At 47.2% G+C, this 20,761-nt stretch overlaps 1 protein-coding gene across 4 annotated transcripts in view; it reads left to right on the forward strand.

The window, feature by feature from the left end:
• Positions 1-7,427: 7,427 nt before the first annotated feature.
• The window catches only part of KHDRBS3 (KH RNA binding domain containing, signal transduction associated 3), a 156,342-nt gene continuing 143,008 nt past the window's right edge, over positions 7,428-20,761 (forward strand). For 2 of the 4 annotated variants that reach the window (XR_014773343.1, XM_084751233.1), the window contains exon 1: positions 7,428-7,614. Coding sequence is in view for 2 of the 4 variants with exons in the window: in XM_084751233.1 (XP_084607359.1) it covers positions 7,527-7,614 (88 nt within the window). In the remaining 2 variants the exon portion in view is untranslated. Of the gene's footprint in view, positions 7,615-7,658; positions 7,795-8,222; positions 8,493-20,761 lie in introns of those variants that run through there. The other 2 variants (XM_084751236.1, XM_084751235.1) reach the window with 2 other exon arrangements.

The following is a 20,761-nucleotide window of genomic DNA, read 5'->3' on the forward strand; positions in this document are numbered from 1 at the left end:
TTTTTGTTAATCACTGAAACTTTTAAATTGGATTATGATGTGCTATGGATGCAAAATCCTAGATTCTAGAAATATTACCCAAAAGAGTATTAGATCTCATTAATATTTTTAGATTATTGACTACAATATTGAAATAACATTGTGGCTATATTGAGTTGAATAAATGTCTTCATTAACATTTGCTTCTTTTCACATTGTTGATTCTAGACATTTTAAAGCTATGCACATAGCTCACATCATCCCTCCCTCTACCATGGAACAGTGATGCTCTACTGAGATGTCATCTCTCCTGGGATCATGGGGGCTGGGATCAGCGCTTCACATTTATCTCATGAGGATAGTTAAGCAACTCTTTGTAGGAAGTGACACTTGCTTCATTTTTCTAAAGCCTAAAGAGGCAGCTTTACCCCCAAAGTCCTTAGCTAACTAGGCGGAGGTGGCTGGCTGTGTTTGGCAGTTTAGGAGGTATCTTCACCCAGTATGGACTCCTGGTATAATAAGCATAACTGTGCATAAGTCATCAAGCTTTGTACATGGAAATGGTGATTGATTGTAGACCAGACTCCAGTTAAGTGTAGCTAGGAAGACCAAGTAGGATCCACTGGAAAGATGATAATAGCTAGAGGAAGCTGGCATAGTACTGTACACCAACTGGCACCTAAGGCAGAGGGAAGTTGAATTGGTTAAGGATGCCCTGCCTCCCTCCTCCATTAACAGCAAGCAGGGGTTTGGGGAGTGTACATCAACTTGTGCAGGAGTGTACTCCTGCCCAAGTAGGGGTGACACCTGCGATTTGTGGTTGAGCTAGGAGGACGTTGTAGAGAAACTGAAGAATGAAATGTTTGGCCACACATTGCTTGTACCATAGTTACCATAAAAAAATCTGCTTTTCTTTCTGAAATATATTCCTTGGGAATTCAGTGTCCCTATGTGAATAAATAACTTTAGCTTTACGTCTGCTCTTTCCCACAGCCATTTTTGATAAGCTGATCTCATCTTGCTTCAACTGCAAAAATTTTGTACAAGCTTGTATTCTTTTAAAGATGGTTTATTTTAGTTTTGGTTGCATGTGTATGTGTGTATTTGTGTGTTGGTATGTGCACATGCATACAGGTGCCTGGGGAGACCGGAAGAGGGTGCCAGTTGGCCCGGAACAAGGAAGTAGAGTTACAGACAGTTATGCGCCCCTGACTTGGGTGCTGGGAACAGGATTAGGTATTCTGCAAGAGCCTCCAGTGTTCTTAACTAGCCTCCTGGAGCCTGATCTTATTTTTTTAAAATATAGTTTATTAATTTATCCATATTACATCTCAATGGTTGTCCCATCCCTTGTATCCTCTCATTCCTCCCTCCCCCCCATTTTCCCCTTACTCCCTTCCCCTATGACTGTGACTGAGGAGGACCTCCTCCCCCTGTATATGCTCATAGGGTATCAAGTCTCTTCTTATATGATGACCAAATATGCTGGATTTTAAAGGCTTCACCGCCTTCCCTTCTAGCTGTTCATGTACAGATAATCTGATACTTGCAATAATTTTTAGTTCTAATGATTTTACTAAACTCAGTATATGCAGTTTTGCTGTCCTCCTCCACTACCAAAAAAAAAAAAAAAAAGAACACAAAAAACACAAAAACAAACAAACAAACAAAAAAACCCTACCTCCTAATGTAGACAAAATTGTTTTGTGTGTATCTTTATGCAACCTGACAAGAAATAGTGGGCCAGGAGATGGGCATGGATATTTTTACTATCATGGCAATAATATTTTACATTTCAGCTGTGCTTTTCCCATCATAGCATCGTACAAAGCACCAGAGTTGACGATAACTTGGTGCAGTCTACCATCACATATCACCCTTTTAGAACAGGACCTGAAGGATTCAGGGTGGCTTCCACGTCAAAGGAGATAATAAAAATGCATTTCCATCCACAACGGCGGGATCAGAGAAGGCATGGCGATTTCCAGGGTCTTCTCGGCAAGTCTTCAATGGTCTAGTCAGATTATAATACAATTGAGGAAAAGAAAAACAACTATTACTTGTTATACTTTTCAGGCTTAGAAATAGAGACAGAAGGATTGTGAATTTGGAAAGTTTCTCAAGTCAGGTCTGGATGGGGTCAAATGGCTTATCTGCACACTCCCGGATGCCACACTACTGACTCAAGACACGAGGATTCTTGTGCCTTTCTTTGTGTGTCTAAATTTAAAACAGGAAGGCTTGCCCACCCTCTTGTTTCTCTGTTTCTGGATGCACTGTTCTCTTTCTTCTGGTCGTTCTGCCCTCTCCTACATTTTCCCTTTTCCTTACTCCCCATTTTCCTTACTTTCTTCCCTTGCCATTTTCTTCACATTAGAATCAGAACTTATCATCTTCCTTCTTGGGATGGTATACTATCATACTTGGAGTTCATTTTAGCAGAGACCCGCCAAAACCCAAGTAAGTGGCTCTCACACAACACTGACTTTTCAGGGCATGTGCTTCCAAACTTGGCCACGAGGGGGTGTGTGTGCAATATCTGTGGGATCCCTGCTGGAACAGAAGTTGGATGGATGGCTTCTGCTGTGGTAAAGAAAAATGTGCCTTAGAAAGAACCTGGACTTGCCATCCACCAGATCAAAAAAGGACTTGAATTGAAAGCATGTGGATACAGAGCAAGCAGGCTAGGTGTTCTCTAGGTCTGTGCATGATAGAGCTGGAAGCCATGAGCTTTCCTGTTTTTAGACTTAGCGGACTAGAGATTGGCTCAACATGTACATATGTGTGTATGTGTTTTTCTCTCTGTGTGCATGTGTATGCATGTGTACATTAGAAAACGTATCCAGTTCTCCTTCCAACTTATGGGCTAAATCAACATTCTTACCCACCTCCTTAAACTCTGAGCTTCCTTTCAGCTGTCCCCTGCATTGAGTCTGGGAGGCCTCAAGGAGTCACTCCTGATCTGTGGATGTGCGCGCCGAACTCTGAGGCCTCGTGCCTTCCAAAATCTCTCCTACCCTTCCAGGATTGCATCCTGCCCTTTCAGTGATAGTCACAGCTTGTGAAATCTGTTTTCTATGGCAATGGCTGCAGTCTGAGAGCAGACTGGAACATCTTGGCGTCTTTTGCTGTCGCATGCTCATGATTGATTTCTAGGGGAGGCTATGCCATCTTTTGGCGCCCTCCTTACATGACAAAGCAACCGTCTCAAAGATCTGAGCAGCAGTGGTGTTAGCGAATGGTCTTCAGGAGGAATGGTCCCCTGAATAAATGTCTGCTTGCAGTGAACTGACCACTCAACCAGACACTGGGCCAAGGAGCTGAAAAGGCTCCCAGGACACAGAAGACAAAGACTCGGTGTGGTAAGCACGCACAAGAGCAAAGATAACGCTGGTGGGGAGAGCAGACAGAGCTGGGAAGCATTAGCACTATGTCTATAACAAGGTTAGTGAGGTATATATCTTTGCTGTTGTTGTTTTTCGAGACAGGTTTTCTCTGTGTAGCCTTGGCTAACCTGAAACTCACTCTGCAGACCAGGCTGGCCTCAAACTCATAGAGATCTGTCTGCCTTTACCTCCCTGAGTGCTGGGAGTACAGGCATGCGCCACCATGCCCAGTTTGAGGTATAACTCTTAACTGACCTTGAAAGATGGGCACTCCCCAGTGCACCTGCTAGAGATGATGACTGCCAGTGACAGACCGGTAGCTAGTAAGCAAGGGCTGTGAGAGCCAGACTGAGACCTGGTTTGGATTTCTCCAGCCTTGATAATGCAACATGGTGCTCATCTCTCTTAAACAGCAGAGAGGGAAGTTTGTAGTGTGGGGAATGATCCTTACACACAGATTCTATGACTGGTGCACGCTCTGATGATGTCAAGCACTATGGCAGTGTTCGACTCACCAGAACTAATGTCAAGAGGCCAGGGATGTATCATCTGCCTCTCCTTGGGAGTGAAGGGCTAGAAGCAGGTGGAGATTAGGGGATGACAGCGATCCCTGTGGGACTGCAGAGACTGGCTGTACTCCCTCTGGTAGCCTGGAATGATGGGTAAAGTTGACTTGGAAATTTCTCCTTGCATCTCTGGGGCTGAGAGGCAAGACCTCAATCTTAGGAACTGGTTCTGGTTCTGTTCGCCACCTGAGGGACTCCATGAAGTGTGGACAGGAACCGTGGAGCCTTGTGCAAGGTCTGCAGGGGCATGATCCCCTTGGCCGGAGGTGCCACTGGAGGAGGTCTCTATTGCCGTGCTGTCTTCTAAACCCAGAGCAATCTCAGCACGGAGGATGGGCTTGACGAGCCAGAGTATTCTGGAGAGATCTCTAGGCTAGAAGGCCAGAGACCAGAATTCAATTACTGCCTGCAGATGTTTGCAGGGAAGCTGTAACTTTCCACAAGACCCAAAATCCTTTATTTTCTAAAGGATCGGAGAGTTAGAGAGGACAGGATGGTGATTTCATGAAGAACAAGGGAGCATGTGTCGAGACACGGAGGTGCCCTGTGGTGGGCCTTAATGTCCAGGCATACTGGTAGGTGGAAACAATTTTCTGAGATTTTTACAGAGACATCAGTCTTCTTCCCTGGAGGATCTGACATGGGCACTCACATTGCTGGGCACCTGCCCTTTTGGAAGGTTCTGAGAGAGGGAGAGGGTCCCCAGCAGATGCTTCAGCACCTTTGCTGTTAGGGGATGGTCTAATTTAATTTGATGTTAATTACTGCTTACTGTGTCCTGTGACTGATCTTTTGCTTAATAAAAAACCATCCCACCTGAGCAGGGCAGGAAATACATGGGGCTAAAGAGAGGAAGGAATTCTGGGAAGAAGGACTGCCAGGAGGAAATAAGAGACCTGAAGGAAAGAGAGGAAGGCTGCCATGAGTTAGCTGGAGAAGAAGCACATGGCCGGCAGCATGGATGGAGAATCCAAGCCAGATAAAGAACATTAACAAATATTTGGGATTATGGATGGGAGGTAACTTGATAAAAGTTATTGGAAGCAGATGGCATGGGATTGAGACAGGGATCCCATGCCTGCCCCACTATGGGAGGTAGTTTAAAGGATTGATATCTGCCCTGCCCCAGGTTAACCAAGGCTATTTTAAAGTATAACAAGTGTCTGTGTCTTGATTGATTGCTAGCCAGGCCTAAAGATGATACTGGTAGTACGTGTAATTTTAAAACAATACTCTGGTGTCAGCCTTGTGGTATACAGTCCTACTCCCCAGCTGCTGGCGGGCCATCTCTGGCAAAATGCTCGGTTAGGATGGAACACAGATCTAGTGTCACATGTCTCAGATCATTATCTGGGAAGGTAGGGTGGAGAGGGTTTAGAATACGAGGTCCTGGAATCTCAGCCTGACAGTCGTGGGGCAGTTGGCAAAGTAGGACGATTACTCAGCCTTGGAGCTTTCTTGATGAGTAAATGGGGATAAACAGACTCATTCCTGAAGGTGTCCAGAGGACTATGCATAAAGCTGCCAGAGCACCTGGGCACTTGGTAAATGCTTAATAAAGGTAATTAGTAAACGTGTCATAAAGATACTCAGCAAATGTTTAATAAAGATAATGATCAGTGAAGGTTTAGACTACCTAGGCATAAAATGGAAGGCACAGGACAAGAAGCAGTGCTGTTTCAACAGGCACTCTACTTACCTCCCCTATTCCTTATTGGTGGTTAGAGAATCACTGTAATTCAAGTCTAGGGAGAAGAGGGAACACAATCCCAACCAACCAACCAACACACCCCCAAACCAAGCAAGAGACATATGCTTCCATTGAGATGTGAAAACCTTCCCTCATGAACCCCACAATGCCCCTAGGGACTGCTGACATAGGTATCGGAGGTCCAGATGTGAGGCTCAGACTTGGGGCACACTGCCTGACCAGACCAGCATGGGGCTCTGGGGGCAGAAGCAGGACCTACCCTTATGATCCCTTGCTTCTTCTCCTGGGGTCATGCTACAGAACGACCAAGGCTTTTGTTATGGGCTGGGTGCATGAGGATCCTATAAAATAATTTCTTCTCATCTCCACCCGAGAGATGAGAAAACTGAGGCACAGATGACTCAACTTTGCTAAAGGGTCACAACTAGTAACTGGTTCATTTTTACTGCCTCTTGTCAGTTTTACCTAAAGAGAGTCATGGGGGAGGTCCTTGTAGGGCACTCTGGAGTGGCATCTTGCCTGTAACCAAGTTTAAGCAGGGCTCAACAAGGGATCAGGTGCTTGGGGGATTGCTCTAGCAAACTTTTCTGGTGCCCTCCCCACATCCATCCTAGGCAGCAGGGGTTGGAGACCTCCCCCTCAGACAACATTTGCAGTGCCTCAGAGCAGAGTTGCAGTTCTCTGAATGGTTTCAGAACACGGGGAGAGGGGAAATGAAGCGATTAGGCTTTTCTGGGGAAGTCTTGAGGGCTGTCAAGGGACTCTGGTATCCATTGTCGGGACTAATATAGCCTCTGAACAAAGACTCCAGGGGTCCTCAAGGGATAAGGAAGGTACCTAGGACAACATTTGCTGGGGTTTGGTTGGGTGGTTCAAGGGAGACAGAAGACATCACTACCCCTGTGAGCCGTGGTAGGGTCTTTACTGGGGACAGTTTAGAGAGGCTCACTCATCCATGTCCAGGCACGATCCTGTCTGTGGGTAAGAAGGGCAGCCCTGAGCAAGTCTTGGAAGACAAAGACAGTCTGAAGGGCAGGCGCTTTTACATAACCGACCTCTGCGCTAAGGGTCTCTGGAGGCTGGCATTTCAAGTCCGGCCCTGCGTTATTTTCGTAGAAGTGTCAGAGGACGCCAAAGCGAGCTAAGTTAGGCAAGTCCGCGGAGCTTTGCAGAACGAAGAGCCTGGTCTGTACTGCTAGCTCCCATGGTCGGCCCCGGTGAACCTGGGCTCCCAAGCCTCTGCCCTTGTCCCTCCTCCCTAGGACGAGTGACCTTGGACGCTCCACTTGACCTGTGAGCCTCAGTTTCCCAGACTGTTCACATACAAGGAAACGCTGGACAGCTTAGAGGCGCTCATCGGGGAGCTCGGGATGGAGACCCCGGGTCTGGGGGACCATATGAACCCCTATGACAACCCCGCCGCGAGCCCGCGCAGCCCCAGTGCCCCCACGAGGCGGCGCGCGCCGGGCGGTCGGCACAGCGCGCAGGCGCGGCGGGCGGGGCGGGGGAGGGCGCGGGACACCGCGCGGTGGCAGCTCAGAGCGCGCGGGGCGGCGCGCGGGGCGGGTCGCAGCAGACCTAAGCATCACCGCGGCTGGCGGACGAGTCCGGCGAGCGCTCCTCGCTTCGCCGGCCAGCTCTTTTCGCTCATCCCGCCGCCGTGCACCCCGTGGCCCGCAGGGCGGTGATCTGGGGCTCCACGGGGCCGGGCTGAGCGGCCGCCGCCCGCCCCGAGCCGCCGCCGCCGCCGCCCGGCCGCCCGCCCGGCTTGGCCGCCGAGGCGCCTGGCGGGGTCCGCGCCGCCGGGGGCGGGCGGCTCGGGCTGCGGGGCGGCTGGCGCGCGCGCGCCGCGGGGCGGAGAAGCGGGCCCGGCGGCCAGAGAGCATGGAGGAGAAGTACCTGCCGGAGCTGATGGCGGAGAAGGACTCTCTGGACCCCTCCTTCACGCACGCCCTGCGCCTAGTGAACCGAGGTGAGCGTGCCAGCCGTTAACGGCACCCGCGCTGCCGGCTCCGGGGAGGAGGGAGGAGGCCGGAGGCCGGGCATCTGCACCGGACTGGAGGCGCACCCGTGGGGACCCTGGTGGACCCAGGGGAAACTTCTGGGCGGAGGACAGCAAGTGTGTAGGAGCCTGTGTCTGGGCGGACCCTGGGTGAGCCCACTGGAGAGGGAGAGTGGGGCGCCCCGGGACCTGGGCTGTTTAGGGTGTCCAAGGAGCTGGAAAAAAGCGCTGCAGGGAAATGGATGGGCTTGAGTGAATGGGTTGCGTAGGACGTGATGGGAACAGGTGCTTGGGTTGTTAGTGAAGTTTGGGGACCTTGGAAAAGGTTTAGGGTCAGATCCTTCAGGCACGATATAGAGGAGAGGAGCCCAGCGGCACCAAGGGAGGAGCCCAGCCCCTCTCCCACGGTTGCGTGTGTGTGTGTGTGTGTGTGTGTGTGTGTGTGTGTGTGTGTGTGTGTGTGTGTGTGAGCCACCGGCTGGGCAGTTTGCCGTTCCTGGGGGCGGGCACTCATGCTAGCCTCGCAGTCAGGCGGCCCTTGGAGGACTCAGTTTGGGAGAGGAGGCTCGCCAGAGAGCCAGTTCTTGCTCGTCCTTCCTCTCTTTGAGACAAGCTGGGCGGGTGACCCCTCTTTGGTGGCAGGCTTGAGGCTGAGCACATTGCCAAAGGAACCACCCGCCTGTGCCATTATTTTTTTTTACACTCCTCCAAGCAGCGCGGGTGGGAAAGGAACCGGGGAAGTGCCAAGGACAGGGACCCTGGGCTTTATGGAGGCACGCCTACCTAGGACCAGTGCTCTTCGGGTCTACTTCTCCTCTGGCTTCCTGAATCATCTGCTGGGATGGAAGGTAAATGAAGCCTGCCTCCCCGGGAGCTATCTGCTTACTACACACCCGCGTCTAGGATAAACGTTTCAGAGGCAGATGGGCTGGGAACCCCTGGGCTTTTTATTTGTTTTGTTTTTCCTTCAAGGAAACGACAGAGTCTTTTTATCTGGTCAGATCTGTAACCATTTTATGAATCACTCTGTGTAGTGGTTCTTAGGCGTATACTGCTCTCGGTGCTGGCCCCGACTCTTATTGTTGTGAGAGAAAGATGAGGCAGACATGTTCTATTTGCGTGTAGATACCCATATTTTAGAACCACGACCTCTGCTACTTGCCTATTGTAGACAGTTGCCAGGAGTCGGCTGTTGTCGTGATTTTTAAGCGTCTTTGAATTGTTGAACAGAAATATGTTTGCCAGCCCCGTCCGTTAATGGCATGCTTATTTTGATTTCTTTAATATAACAGGCTTGTGAGTAATGGGCATTCACTCCTCAATTAGTGGAAAAGAATTTAAGTCCTACTGCCTGGTCCTTGTGAAGAGTTTTGTAGTTAGATTCCTGCAGTTAGATTTGTACTCTTCACTCTTTATGATTTACATATATCTTTTGCTGCCTGCTGGGCTGTCATCTCTGTAAGAAATTTCTTTGTACATTGTGTGAGATCCGTGGACTAGAAACGGCCTGCACTGTGAAACCAAGTACAGTTTGCCGAGCGGAGGGACCAAATCAAACTTGGGTTGTACTCAATCAGGAAAACCGGGTTTAAAGGGTAATGAGTTATTCTCAAAGTCCTAGCCGTGTGCTGTGTAGATGTTCACAGATGTGTGGGTTCCTGTGTCTGCTGGTGTTAATAATGGCTCCGTCTCCTGAACCAGATACCAGGAGGTGTTATTTAGGGCTTGTTTTGTGTTGAACTTGGTTGCCTTGCCTTTCATCAGGAGCGTAATTCTTGTAAGAAGTACACTTCTTACCGATGAAGGAAGCCCTGCTGCTAGCGTGCTTCTGCCACCGTGAGTTTTTACATGACTTGAGACGGAGGCTGATACCCAGAGCACAGAACTCTGCCATTTAAAATATTAATTATGGTCTGTTATGTAACTCTAATGTTTCAAGTACCTTTTTTAAAAAAATCACGTCTGAAGTCAGCATTTGGGTGAGTTTTGGCAAAGTTTCATTTGAAATCTGATAGCCACCTTCTTCCTGGTCATATGAAAGCATTGTTATTCTTATTTTGGTATTTTTTTTTCTGTGAAGAAAGTCTCTTTTTAGAGGTTATGCTGGAATTTCCCACAGTAGGGAATGGTCGGCACTGTGAACCTTTACCACGGTGTGACACGTACGGAGAGACTAATATCTCCAAAGCTCGCAGCCCTTATGGTTTAACACAGTTTTTACGAAGTTTCTCCAAGCACTTGGTACCTGGTTCCATCCTTACACTGCCTGTGGGCAAGACAGTCAGTGCTTTCTTGGGAGGCTGCTGGGGCCCCCGCTGCTGCCTGTAGGCACTGAGAATTGATTTGAACCTGTATCTTCTAATTTGAGAGGCAGTCTTCTTTCTACATGTGACTCCCCAAAAAGAGGAAATGAACTCTTCTTGCATGCTAATTTAAAACACTGTTGAAATCAATACAGCGAATATGATTGTCCCTGTTTAACTTAATGTAAGAGAGGGAAATAGAAGGTCCTTTAGAAAGACTGATGTTCTTCTGTAAAAGACAGTGATCTCTTTCTGTACTTCCTTGAAGAATCAGACCTTCACTGTAGATTTAATTCTGAGGCCAAGGCACCTGTGAATTAAAGCCCTCAGGCGACCAGTATTTTAGCTTAATAATCAGCACCGCAGGATAATGAGACAGTTTATAAATGAGACGAAGTCATTTCAGAATGCAGTATTCATAAACATTGATCAGCGCCCCGGCTGAGATACCACTGTTGTTCCCGTCTTTAAGTAAGGGCTTGGGTGGATATGCTGTCAGGTACACTCTCAGCTAGTGTAGGTAGCCTCAGCCTTTTCTCCAGGACCGTGTTTCATGACGGACGTGAGTTATTGAATTGACTTTTGATTTCCAAAGGTAGCTGCTTCCCTTTCTTTGCCCCAAATGTAAAATTTCATCTGCCAACAAAAGTAAGGAGAGTGTCTCATTGACATTAAGATGGAAGTCAGGCTTGGTAAGAAATGGAAGAAATCGGACACCAGAGTCCGACTCTGGTGTTCTCTCACTGTTCCCCGCCTGCTCCTACAGTTGTGCCTACCCAGTGAACTGCTGCTGTGCTTCTTGCTCGGGAGGTTAGTTGGAGAGGAGAGTGGTGTTGCGTACTTGTGTTGCATTTGTCAGTAGGAGGTATTCCCACTTAGGAAACCCTCTCCAAATGTCTTGTGTGCTGATTTACTCTAGCATTCTGGTGAAGGTTTGGATGGCTCCCTGTCCAAGGCACAACCCCGTGTTTTTAATTACCTGATAATAGATGGATTGGTGGCTATTCCTGGCCAAGTGGAGTGAAGGCTGCAAGTGAGGCAGTCTGTGTGTCCACACTGATAGAGGCTTTGTTGCTATTTCAAAATAATGGTTTTCATGTTACCTCAATTTCTCAAATATTAGGGTTCTTTGCATTAATTAGGCTATGTATGTACAGAGAGAGGACCATTAGCCCATATTTCTTTGTAATGAAAAAACCTTTTTGTTTGGGTTAAATGTGCTCAGACTTGTACAGTGGGGGCTCGGCAGTGAGAGTAGCAGAGTGGTGTTTAGGTGTGGTACAAATATGCTTCGGAGTGTGATTCTCCGCTCCATCCAGGGGAACCTGCCGTTATTTTGTGTGTGTGTGTGTGTGTGTGTGTGTGTGTGTGTGTGTGTGTGTGTGTGTTTAAAATTGTTTCTCTTCTGGTTGTGAGTGTTGTGGTTTGTTTTTGTAGGAAATGGATGCAGTGACTCAGTTGGAGGTCAGCCACTTCTGAGTTTTATGCATCTTATAGAGCGTGTCAGTGTTCCAGCGCATGGACCTTGGGGGCCCAGCCTGTGTACCTGGCTTTTTGTGCTGGGTACCGGAGAAGAGATGGAGAACTTGAGGGCCCTGTGCTCCACGGCGGGAGAAAACGAGTTTCAGTTTTATAAACATCTCTTTTCCTCAGGAACTTAGTCCCTAGATGATCTTCTGGGATACTGAGTCACCTCAAGGCGCAGAGGGGCTAGAACAACGTTTCTGAAACCCTTCTCGCCCCAGGGGATGCTTGTGTTGTGATTACTGCCGATACCCAGGCGTGGAGAGGCCTTTGGGCCGGGGTTTTAGTGTAGAATAGTCTGAAGTGGTACACTTTCAGGACGTGAGACTCAAGGCAAAGCTTGGTTGTTGGTTTTGCCGTGGCATTCTGTTCTGACCCTTGGAGGTCTGGCAAGTGAAGGTCCTGTTGCTTAAAGCTGGCAGACACTTGGAAAGCTTGGCTTCCAGATGTGCCATTCCTTCTTTTTCTCCCTGACCACACTGGGTTGAAAGGTACATGATATGGTGTCTATTTTAATTATTTTTATTCTTCCCCTTCAGATTTCTGCTTTGGTTCTCCTGTCTCCTTTCCTCTCTCCACTGAAGGGGAGGGCCTCATTGCTTTTTTCCCTTGGCTCCAGTGATGCTTACCTTTTTCTCCTGGTGCTTACCTTTGTCCTGTAGTGATGATGCTGTTTAGCTCTTATCAGGTTGCTGTGCGAGACGACCTGGTCTTAACCGGTCCTTGTGTCCAGGTCATAGCATCAAGTCTCATGCTTGGGCCATGACCTCCAGCCTTCACAGTTGTGCAATAATTAGCATACAGGTGGAAGAGTGATTGTGCGCTGGAAATGCAGAGCCACAGAGGAACTCTGTTCCTAATGTCTGTGGAGCACCAGGCCTGGGGGTGGGGATGAGGTCTCTATCTCAACAGCAGGAAGGAGGGAAGGGAGGCTTTAAGCACAGCAGCAGGAGAGCATACCGGGGGTGGGGGGTGGGTGGGTGGGGGTGTCCTACCTGTGGAGGAACAGTAGGGGTCTTTTTCAGGAGATAATGAGAAGATATTGTCAGCTCTGCTTCGAATCAGATGTTTATTTACTTTTATTCTTTCCTGAGGATTTGTTAAGTCAGTGCACTCCAGAGCAATCAGTTTTCCTTCTCAAATCCATAAAGAAATGATTGGGGGAAAAAAAAACACACACGTAAAAACAAAAAGACAGTCAAACTAGACTCCTGGAAGCTCTCAGCACTTGTTTTATAATTCTGAAGGAGTGAATTTGCTATTCCAGGTGACAACCAGAAACTTTTTCTTTTCTTTTCTTTTTCTTTCTTTTGTTTTTCTCTTTTCTTTCCTTCCTTCATTCTTTTCTTTCCTTTTCTTTCTTTTTTTTTTTTTAAACAGGGCCTCACTATGTAACCCTGCCTGTCCCAGAACTCATAAAGTAGACCAAGCTGGCCTTAAGTTCATAAAGATCCACCCTCCTGCCTCATTTCCTGAGTACTTGGATTAAAGGTGTGTGCCACCGAGGCCCTGAACCTGGAAGTCAGAGGACCAACTGAACTGCTGTGAATGCCAGCTTCAACTTGGGTGCCTGTCTTAGCATGGATTTCTATTGCTGTGGTGAAACACCATGGCCCAAAAAGCAAGTTGGGCAGGAAAGGGTTTAACTTTTAGGCTTACACTTCCATATCATAGCCCATCATTGGAGGAAGTCAGGGCAGGAATTCAAGCAGGGCAGGAACCTAGAGGCAGGAGCTGATGCAGAGGCCATGGAGAGGTGCTGCTCACTGGCTTGCTCCTCTTGCCTTGCGCATGTGTTTTATAGAACTCAGGACACTAGCCGAGGGATGTCCCCACCCACAATGAGCTGGGTTCCCCTCCATGGCTCACAAATAGAGAAAATGCCTTTCACCTGGATCTCATGGAGGTGTTTTTTCACTGAGGCGTCTTTTCTGATGACTCTAGCTTGCGTCAGATTGACACCTAAAACCAGCCAGTGTAGTATCTAAAGACCTCATTGTCACTTGTCATCCATCCGACTGAAAGAACAGAAAATGACATACTTTTTTTTTTTAACCAAAGCGGTAAGCAAGGTGCTCTCAGCTCTGTCGCAGTGGTTATAAATGGTTAAAATACAAGCTACCACATGAAAGGCCTCTTTAGTGGCCTGTGCTCGCTGTGCGCTATCTCTGACCCACACAGGGTCCTGCAAGGTCTGTATTTTTATCCTTACCTTGCCTCCTTTTTTGCCCCCTAATGAAGCATCTCTGCTCCAAAATGGAAAAAGCAGTGGAAATGGTGCCCACGCTCAGACTGGAACCTCAGTCTTTGAAAGGATACTTTAAGAAAGGATATAAAAGGCTGTTATTCAGTGTTGTTTTTAAATAAAAGTTTGATTATGGTAGAAGCCCATTAGGAACTTCCATTGGTGATGATGAATTTTTAAAAGAGGTGTCTGAAAATGTACTCTAAAAGAAAGGCCACCCACTGTGTTCTGGGCTCTCCAGCCACACTGTTGAGCATTTGTTGGGTGTTCAAGGTGAGGAGGTTGGCTTAGGCTTGCATGTCGGGAGTCAGAGGAAGCAGGCCAGCATGGCATAGAGAACATGTGAGCGAAGTCTTCTCTCAGGGCCTGCTGTGTGGAAGGACTCCTGTGGAACTGGAGAGCTCTTTGCTTTTAGTTCTTGGTCTGCCAGGGGATCAACTGGTTCAGAGTGTCTTAGATTCTTACTCGGTCTGTGGTGTAGGGAAAGTCCTCATCCTTTCAAGCCTGGCTCAAAAAGGAAGAAGAAAAAGAATGTTAACACACAAAATCACATAGTTCCATGAGAGAGAGAGAGAGGGGGGGGGAGTGGAGAAAGAGAGAGAGAGAGGGAGGGAGGGGGGGAGGGGGGAGGGGGAGAAACCGAGGTAAAGCAGGTGAGATGGTATGAAGGTTGCTTGCGGTGCACTTGGAGCCTCAGGTAGTTTGGGTACAGCAATGTGACTATGGTAACTACAGCTCCTTAATAAGTGCGAAGCTTTCCCCAGGTGATCTGCTGAGCAGAAGAGAGTCTGTGTGGTACAGCGGGTAGACTGCTTGCTGCCAGTGTGGAGACCGGTGGGCGCCATTGTTACATAGGGAATGGGCAACCTAACCAGGGGCAAACTGTGCAGAAAGAATCCTGTGATTACAGAAGGTGACACCGTTCAGGATTGCCCAATTGCCTAGTTTGTCACACCCTCAGTTTGTCCATCTGCAGCTTGAGGACCCCATGTGTGTATGGTTGCTGTGTTATACATGTGTAGTGCAGAATATGGTGGGCCTATATTATTCCCTGTTGTTTTTGTAGACTGGCCCAAGACAGGTATATGAGTCCAGTGGTTACACACTGATTTTAGCCCTGCTGCCTACGGCAGCAGTGTTATGATATGAGAGGGTTTTTAGTGTTCCAGCCCTGGACACAGTACCGGAAAGAGAAAATCCTGGCTTAGGAAGCTACTTTCATCCCCACCAGAATCAGCAGCAAGGGTAGGTTTCATTATGCTAGTCCAGGCAAAGCACTGGATGCCTAAATTTTGTTCTGTTTTGTGTTGGTTTTGTTTTTCTTGAGACAAGGCTTTTCTTTGTAACCCTGGCTGTCCTAGGCTAACTTTCTATACCAGGCTAGTCTCCAACTCATAGAGATCCACCTGCCTCTGCCTCCTGGAGTGCCAAAGCCTAATTTAACAAATGAAGTTGCATAAACATTTTTATGACCACAGCTTAGGGCATGTGTGGGCACTGCTTCCTCAGCACAAGAGAGCTTGCTCTGAGGAGGGAGGCTGTAAATTTCCATGGTTTCTACCAAGGAGCCCCTGCTGCTATTTTTAGGATTTTAGAGGTGTTCTGGCATATTAGTGATGCTCTTCCTTGGTATGGCAAAGTGTGTAGTTGTGAGAGAGCAACCTCTTTGTATCTCCTTTCGGCATAAATCCTACACTTGGGGTCACTGTTGGTTTGAGGTCCTATTGAGAAATTAGAAGGGGCAATTTTCACTCTCCTTTTCCTGGTGTTCTGTACATGATATATGGCTGTGATCTGCATTTCTTCCACTAGATGGCGCTCCACCTAGCTGCAGATCCTTCTTCCACCTGTTCTAACTTTTGAACTGAAATGAGTGTTGATGTACAAGCTTGTCTTTCTCTGGGTTTTCATGCATTGATACTATTTTTTTTTTCAGATTTGGTTTATTTCCTGGGCAGCATTTCAGGGTACAGTGGAGTGTTTTTGTCTAGTTGCTAGTGTTTCTGGGTTCCTAAGAGGTGCAGTGCTCCATTGCTAGTGTGCTTTTCCCACATTTCTTTTAGTCTTGGTACTACTGAATATAGTTGGTTTTGTCCATCTCATTCTACAGATAAAGTAAGAGTGGTCATGGGATCATCTGAGTGAGCCATGAGGCTAACTTAGAGAGGGCTCTGTGACCCAGTGAAAGACTGTAGAAACACTAGGGTGGACACCTTATAAAGAAATACCAGGATGGTCTGCCTTGTGGCAAGGGGCCATTGCACACTCTTGGAAGGGGAATTACAGTTTTCACAATTAGTTGGTATGTCATTATGACAGTGTGTAAGCAAGTGACAGAAAGAAAATGATTCATGAGCGGCCGTGGGGTTGAGTGGTAAGTTAGAGGGCCCATCAGGGGTAGGCACAGAGCCGCCGCAGTGATTTGAAAACAAACACGGCTCTCTTTTAAAGTGATTTTTAACTGGACTGACTACTGGGTCACCATATCTAGAGACTGTTAAGAATTCCAAAAGTTCGTTTTCTTTGCTGGAAGTAGTATGTATTGGGGCACTTTGAACAACTGAATTGAATTGTGAATATTTAATACCGCTAAGTTGAGCCGGGACAGTATTGTCTCTGTGTTTAGCTCGTTTGTTGTCACTGAGATGAAGGGACAGTGGTACCTAACGTGGGGTCCTCACCTGGTCTTCTTTGGTCCCCATGAGCTGGCTTTTATATCACTCCCCAGCCCTTGCCTAAGTTGACCAGTGCAAAGTTGATTCCCTGCTTTCTGTGGGGAGGGCCTGGGCTTTCTTACTGCCCTCATTTCCTTGTCTCTTGCTTTCAAAGTCCATTTGTGCCCAGGGAGCATAAACAGAAGTTACCCACTTAGAAAAAACCTTTGTCTTAGCTCGATGCTGCTTGTAAGCCACAGTTAGCGGAAATGATCCCTGGGTAAAACTCAGACTATTATGCAGAACAGGATAGTTTTGTGTCAGCAAATGTGGGATCATGTCTTAGTTCTGCCTTTGTGGCTGCACTAGTTCTTCTTAGCCTCAGTTTTCTGTCTGGAAAATGATGAATAAACACATACATGTGCTCTGGTGTGTGTGTGTGGTGTGTCAGTGTGGTGCCACTAGGAGTCGCTGTGGCACACTGGGTGTGTAGAGAGCATAGAGCAAAAATGGCTGCTGCCGTCATCCTTGCCCTTGCCTTCGTTATCGTTTTTAATATATCAATAAATCCTTTTAAAGATATTATTATTTCGTGTGTGTGTGTTTGTGTGCATGCCTGGAAAGTCCGTATGAGGGCATCAGATCTCTTGAAGCTGGCTTGTGAGTTGCCCTGTGGGTGCTGGGAACAGATCTGTGGCCTTAGCAGGAGGAGCAGGAGCTCCTAACCACAGAGCTGGCTTCTGCAGCCTCCTCTTTTACCCTCACATTGTATCTCATTGGATGGTCAGGACCCTGTCTGGGAGGGAAACATGCTAAAGACTGTTCACAGAGAGGGTTATGTGCTGTGGTAGAGCTCACAGGGTTAGGATGCTTTCTCTGCATTTCTCAGGACCAGGTTGCTTTTTGAGCTAGATGCTGAGAACTGTACGGTCAGTGACTTGGTGCCAGCCGCATTGCATGTAACTTCTCTGACTTTTCTGTTTCCCCACATCTTCATGTTCCTGCCTTTGATGCTACCTTGTAGCTATGTATCTGTCTCCTCTTCCTCCAATATTCAATATACTTCTTTCCCCCTTGGCGTTAAAGATTTATTTTGAAGTGCTTTAAAGCTTATATATAAGCTTTATTTTATGTTTATGTTTATATTATTTTAATATTTATATTATATTTATATTAAAAGGATAGTGCTAAGACTCCTTTACACCATCTGTGTGGCTTCACCGCGTTAACTAACATTTGCTGTAGTTTCTTCCGGTGTCTTCGCTGTACGTTCATGACTCTCCTGATGGCGAGATGCATGTGTTACTCGGCATTGGCTCTGATTGTTTAACATCTCTACATATTCCTCTAACAGGAAGGGCCTGCTCTTGCAGCACTATACAAGTTCATACGTGATGCTGGCCTCTCACTCAATTCCATACCTGTCTTTGCCACTTGTTCCATTTCTGCCCACGAGGGGTCCAGATCCGGTGCATATGTTGCATCCAGCTGTCCTGTTCCCAGTGTTTTAGTGTCACCAGCCCTCTGCCTTCCCCGACCCCTGAGGCCATGCCAGTGTTCCTGGGATAGCATCGTTAAGTTTGGGCTGTCCCATTCTTTTGCCCTGTTGCAGAGGAGACGGTGTGTCCTCTGTGCATGAGGACACATGGTGCCAGAAGCTTCAAGGCACTGGTGATCAATTTGGTGACCTGTGGTAGTTATGCTGTCATCTCCCCCAAAATAAACTGTCTCCTTTTATAACTACTTGTGCTTTACTGAGAAGATAACTTTAAGGCTAAAGATTCCACTCTTGTCAAACTGTCCCTCACAGACTTTGGCTGATGCTTCCTACCTGATGCATGGCTGTGGGCGTGGTGTTTATAAAATGGCACTTTTCTAACTCTGCCGCTCCAGCTACATTTATCAACTGGCATTTCTCCAGGACAGGACATTTGTTTTGCTTTCTCTCTCTCCATACTCCTTTTCCCTACCTCCCTCTGTTCACTTTATCTTGCTTATTTTGTGCATTCATGGATTGTTTTAATCAATGAGTTATGAGCCTTTACTGTATAAACTGATGCTCACATTTGTCCCTCATGTGGTTACTAGGAGCCCTTTGCCCTGTCCCCTTGGTCCTTTTGAAAGAATTTTCATTTGGGAAGAGAGCTGGTTTGTCCATGGGTCCCACATCAGTGTTTTTAACCAAAGATACATCAGAAATATTTGAAAATATAGAGTCATTATTAGACGTGCACATATTTTTTGTTATGTGAGTCATATACAATTACATAGTATTGGGTACTAATACATATTATAGAGCTGATTTAGTGGACAGAGAGGATGCAAACAGCTTAATGTAAGTAATCATCACACTGTTTTACACACGGGGATTGAGCGTCTGTGGATTTGGGTATTTGGGGCAGCATCTTGTGCCAGGGCTTATTTGCTTTGCTCTGAAGTCAGCCCTGTCTTATGCTGTGTCCTGGTTTCTTTCAGCATGGAATGCTCATGTACACCAGGGTCTGGGCTGCTGCAGTAACACTGCTTTCAGACCCCTTCCTCAGCAGTCTGGCACACAGAGGTCTGAGGCAAGTCTGTATTGTCTTCATGCGGAACTCAGGTTTTTGTTTTTTGTTTTGTTTTGTTTTTGTGGAAAAACCAAAGGCTAGATGTTTTTGAGGTTTGCCTTCTATTAGATTCCCATTAGTATAGGGAGAGCAGAGCGCACAGTGGACAGTATATAAATGAGTACGCGTGTATGTGTATTGCGATCAGGCTTTATAAAAACAAGCTGTGTGCCATGGAGTCAGCCCACCCCATACTCATCTCATGTTAAAGGTTAAACACAAGATTAGGTAAAAGTTTTGCTGTCACCCCCAGGAGAGGCACAGTAGACGCTGCTTGTCTGAACTAACAAATGATAATTGTGAGCTATATCAACTGCGGACCACTTCTTTCTCTCATGTACGTCTTTCCAATGTCGTACAATTTGCCAATGTACTTGCAATATGAGAGTCTTTTAAGCCCTTTTTTATGTATTATTATATTGGGGAAATGATTTTGTAAAGTTAGGAGAGTAAGTTTTTGTGGCACAATAAGAGAGTTGCCTTCTGTGCGCGGGGTAGAGAGGGTATGTGTGCATGTGTGCATGTGTGCATACATGCATGCATGCATGCATGTGCACACACACCACACACACATACAAAGGCCAGGGGTCTAAATCAGATAGATGTCCTTCTCAGTTGTGCTCTGCTGTATATTTTCAGACAGGAGCATCCACTGAAGCTGGACTGTGCTGAATCAGCTAAACTGACGAGCCCCGTGGTTCTGGTTCTGGTTCTGGTTGTCCGCTTATCCACTGCTAGGGTGCTGCATGTGCTGCTGCAGCTGGCTCTTGGCTTGTGTTTCTCTTGCTTACATGGCAAACACAAACGGAGCCATCTCCCCAGACTGCCTCTTCCTTAGTAAAAGCCCAGCTAAAGGCCAACTGCACTGTGGGGTATGGCCCCGGGCCCCTCCCTTCTGTGGCCTTTGATGACTTTTTCAGGCTCAGCAGAGAGGCAAGATTTAGTACCAGTCAATTGGGTGAAAAACAATCTCAGGATTATACTTTTCTTCTTGTTGCAAGATAGATCTTTTTTTTTCCCCTCACATTTTTCTTGATGTAATGTATTACTTTAATGTATTTATAAAGGGACTTTTTGAGAGCGGTGACAAGAGGGTTTTGTCTGGAGTGACCTTGTTCTCGGAGGAAGGAATGCCACCAGGAATCGTCACCTCTTGAAACACTGTCTGCATTGGAGCAGTGTTTGACAGTGAAGTGGAGCCCTGTTGGCCACAGCACACAGCAGTATTTAGACACAGAAATGTGATTGCACCCACATAAGACATCTCCAGTGGCTCTGGAACAAACTAGGCTTTTCTAAATGGTCTCCTTATTTAATTTTAGTATCTATTGTTATTCCTAGACATCTAAAGTGAGTTTGGAGCGTGCCTGAGCAGGTCTTCCGTCCACCAGCAGGCCTTCTGGCTTGTTGGCAGCAGCAGGAAGTGACCTCAGTCCTGTCTTCGGATCGGTGCACAGTTCCCCCCAGGGCCACTGTGTGGTGGGGTGAACTGAGCACACTGCTGCCCTCCATGGGGCTGCTGCCCTTGGAGGTACCTTAGGCCTTCTGAGGATCCCGTTCAGTTAGCAACTGTTTACTGCTTTTCTTTGTTTTTACATGAAAAGCCTGAGGCTTTATTCCTCAGTGTGTCTGCATCCCCAGATGCAGTGTCTGCATCACACACTGGGAAAAGACTCTCTTGGCTTTTTGACCTAATGCCCATCATTTAGCAAAATGCTAAACAGAACCAATAGAGATTCAGAATTTCAAGTGTTCATCTGTGCAGCCTAGGCTGGTATCAGGTCA

This window comes from Acomys minous (assembly GCF_964271855.1).
Source record: "Acomys minous genome assembly, chromosome: 12".
Lineage (NCBI taxonomy): Eukaryota > Metazoa > Chordata > Mammalia > Rodentia > Muridae > Acomys > Acomys minous.